Source organism: Palaemon carinicauda, chromosome 30 (genome assembly GCF_036898095.1).
Source record: "Palaemon carinicauda isolate YSFRI2023 chromosome 30, ASM3689809v2, whole genome shotgun sequence".
NCBI classification, from domain to species: Eukaryota; Metazoa; Arthropoda; class Malacostraca; order Decapoda; family Palaemonidae; genus Palaemon; species Palaemon carinicauda.
This window is the reverse complement of record NC_090754.1, coordinates 56,456,503-56,459,002: the sequence shown is the minus strand read 5'-3', so window position 1 is coordinate 56,459,002 and position 2,500 is coordinate 56,456,503. Positions and strand designations below refer to the sequence as shown.

General features: G+C 36.7%; 1 protein-coding gene across 1 annotated transcript in view; it reads right to left on the bottom strand.

The window, feature by feature from the left end:
* The window catches only part of LOC137623547 (agrin-like), a 36,312-nt gene that overhangs the window by 10,692 nt on the left and 23,120 nt on the right, over positions 1-2,500 (bottom strand). Inside the window, exon 12 of the mRNA XM_068354380.1 lies at positions 78-262. Within this exon, the coding sequence (XP_068210481.1) occupies positions 78-262 (185 nt within the window). The remainder of the gene's footprint in view (positions 1-77; positions 263-2,500) is intronic.

The window sequence follows — 2,500 nt, the reverse complement described above, 5'->3', positions numbered from 1 at the left end:
ATAATAATAATTACAATAAAAATTAATATTACCAGTAATAACAACAACAACAGAAAAGGTGTGAATTATCTACTTACCACACTCTCCATCAGAAACTTTCCTAAGACCGGGGTTCCGGCAAACAGCATTGCGAAATACGCAATCGTTTGCGTACGTCTGACCGTCACTACCGCAAACTGGGGCGTAATTGAAGGGGCAGCCAGCATTCGGGTTGCAGTTTGTATTTGTCGATCCTGTAATTATAATGAGGGAGTTTTTAATCCTTCAAGATGTCAAGAATAGTGTCATCATGTGGCTCAATGCTAAACAGTATTCTAGAAGTTTTATTCCAGCTGTGACAAGACTGTGGAGTGATCTTTCTAATCAGGTGGCTGAATCTGTAAAAGTTCTCCTCAGTTGTGCAATAATGAGGATCAATGCTAAACAGTATTCTAGAAGTTTTATTCCAGCTGTGACCAGACTGTGGAATGATCTTCCTAATCAGGTTGTTAAATCGGTGGAACTTTAGAAGTTCAAACTTACAGCGAATGTTTTTTTTTTTTTTTTTTTTTGAACAGGCTGACATATAAGTCTTTTTATTAGTTTATATATGAAATATCTGTTCTGATGTTAGTTTTTTAAATAGTTTATTTTAATTGTTAATTATTTCTCATACCGTTTATTTATTTCCTTGTTTCCTTTCCTCACTGGGATATTTTTCCCTGTTGGAGACCTTGGACTTGTAGCATCTTGCTCTTCCAACTGGGGTTGTAGCTTGGCTAATAATAATAATAATAATATTTTTATTATTATTATTATTATTATTATTATTATTATTAATTTCTAAGCTACAGCCGTAGTTGGAAAAACCGAATGCTATAAGCCCAGGGGCTCGAACGGGGAGATTAGCCCAGTGAGGAAAGGAAACAAGGAAAAAATAAATATTTCAAGAATAACATTAAAATAGATATCTCCTATATAAACTATAAAAACTTTAACAAAACAAGAGGAAGAGAAATTAGATAGAATAGTGTGCCCGAGTGTACCCTCAAGGAAGAGAACTCTAGCCCAAGACAGTGGAAGACCTTGGTACAGAGGCTATGGCACTACCCAAGACTAGAGAACAATGGTTTGATTTTGGAGTGTCCTTCTGGAGTAATTGTTGCCAGACATTTATAGTTTTTTTAAAGCAAATTTTTAACAGGGAATGGATATATGTAATTGCCAGAAAAGAATCGTAATTAGTTCCCTAGATTTATCCCTAAATGAAGCTAAGAATCCCATTGAATTTTTAATCCCAGCAAAGGGATTAGTAGTTAGTTCCCAAGATTTATCCCTAAATGAAGCTAAGAATTCCCCCAGAATTTTTAATCCCAGCAAAGGGATTAGTAGTTAGTTCCCTAGAAATATCCCTAAACGAAGCTAAGAATTCCCCTAGAATTTGAAATCCCAGCAAAGGGACTAGTTAGTTCCCTAGATTTATCCCTAAACGAAGCTAAGAATCCCCTAGAATTTGTAATCCCAGCAAAGGGACTAGTAGTTAGTTCCCTAGATTTATCCCTAAACGAAGCTAAGAATCCCCTAGAATTTGTAATCCCAGCAAAGGGACTAGTAGTTAGTTCCCTAGATTTATCCCTAAACGAAGCTAAGAATCCCCTAGAATTTGAAATCCCAGCAAAGGGATTAGTAGTTAGTTTCCTAGATACAACCCTAAACGAAGCTAAGAATCCCCTAGAATTTGAAATCCCAGCAAAGGGATTAGTAGTTAGTTTCCTAGATACATCCCTAAACGAAGCTAAGAATCCCCTAGAATTTGAAATCCCAGCAAAGAGACTAGTAGTTAGTTCCCTAGATTTATCCCTAAAGGAAGCTAAGAATCCCCTAGAATTTGAAATCCCAGCAAAGGGATTAGTAGTTAGTTTCCTAGATACATCCCTAAACGAAGCTAAGAATCCCCTAGAATTTGAAATCCCAGCAAAGGGATTAGTAGTTAGTTCCATAGATATATCCCTAAATGAAGCTAAGAATCCCCCAGAATTTTTAATCCCAGCAAAGGGACTGGTAGTTAGTTCCCTAGATTTAACCCTAAAGGAAGCTAAGAATCCCCTAGAATTTGAAATCCCAACAAAGGGACTAGTTAGTTCCCTAGATTTATCCCTAAAGGAAGCTAAGAATTCCCCCAGAATTTGAAATCTCAGCAAAGGGACTACTAGTTAGTTCCCTAGATTTATCCCTAAACGAAGCTAAGAATTCCCCTAGAATTTGAAATCCCAGCAAAGGGACTAGTAGTTAGTTCCCTAGATTTATCCCTAAAGGAAGCTAAGAATCCCCTAGAATTTTTAACCCTAGTAAAGGGACTAGTTAGTTCCCTAGATATATCCCTAAACGAAGCTAAGAATCCCCTAGAATTTGAAATCCCAGTAAAGGGACTAGTTAGTTTCCTAGATACATCCCTAAATGAAGCTAAGAATCCCACAGAATTTGAAATCCCAGCAAAGGAACAAGTAGTTAGTTCCCTAGA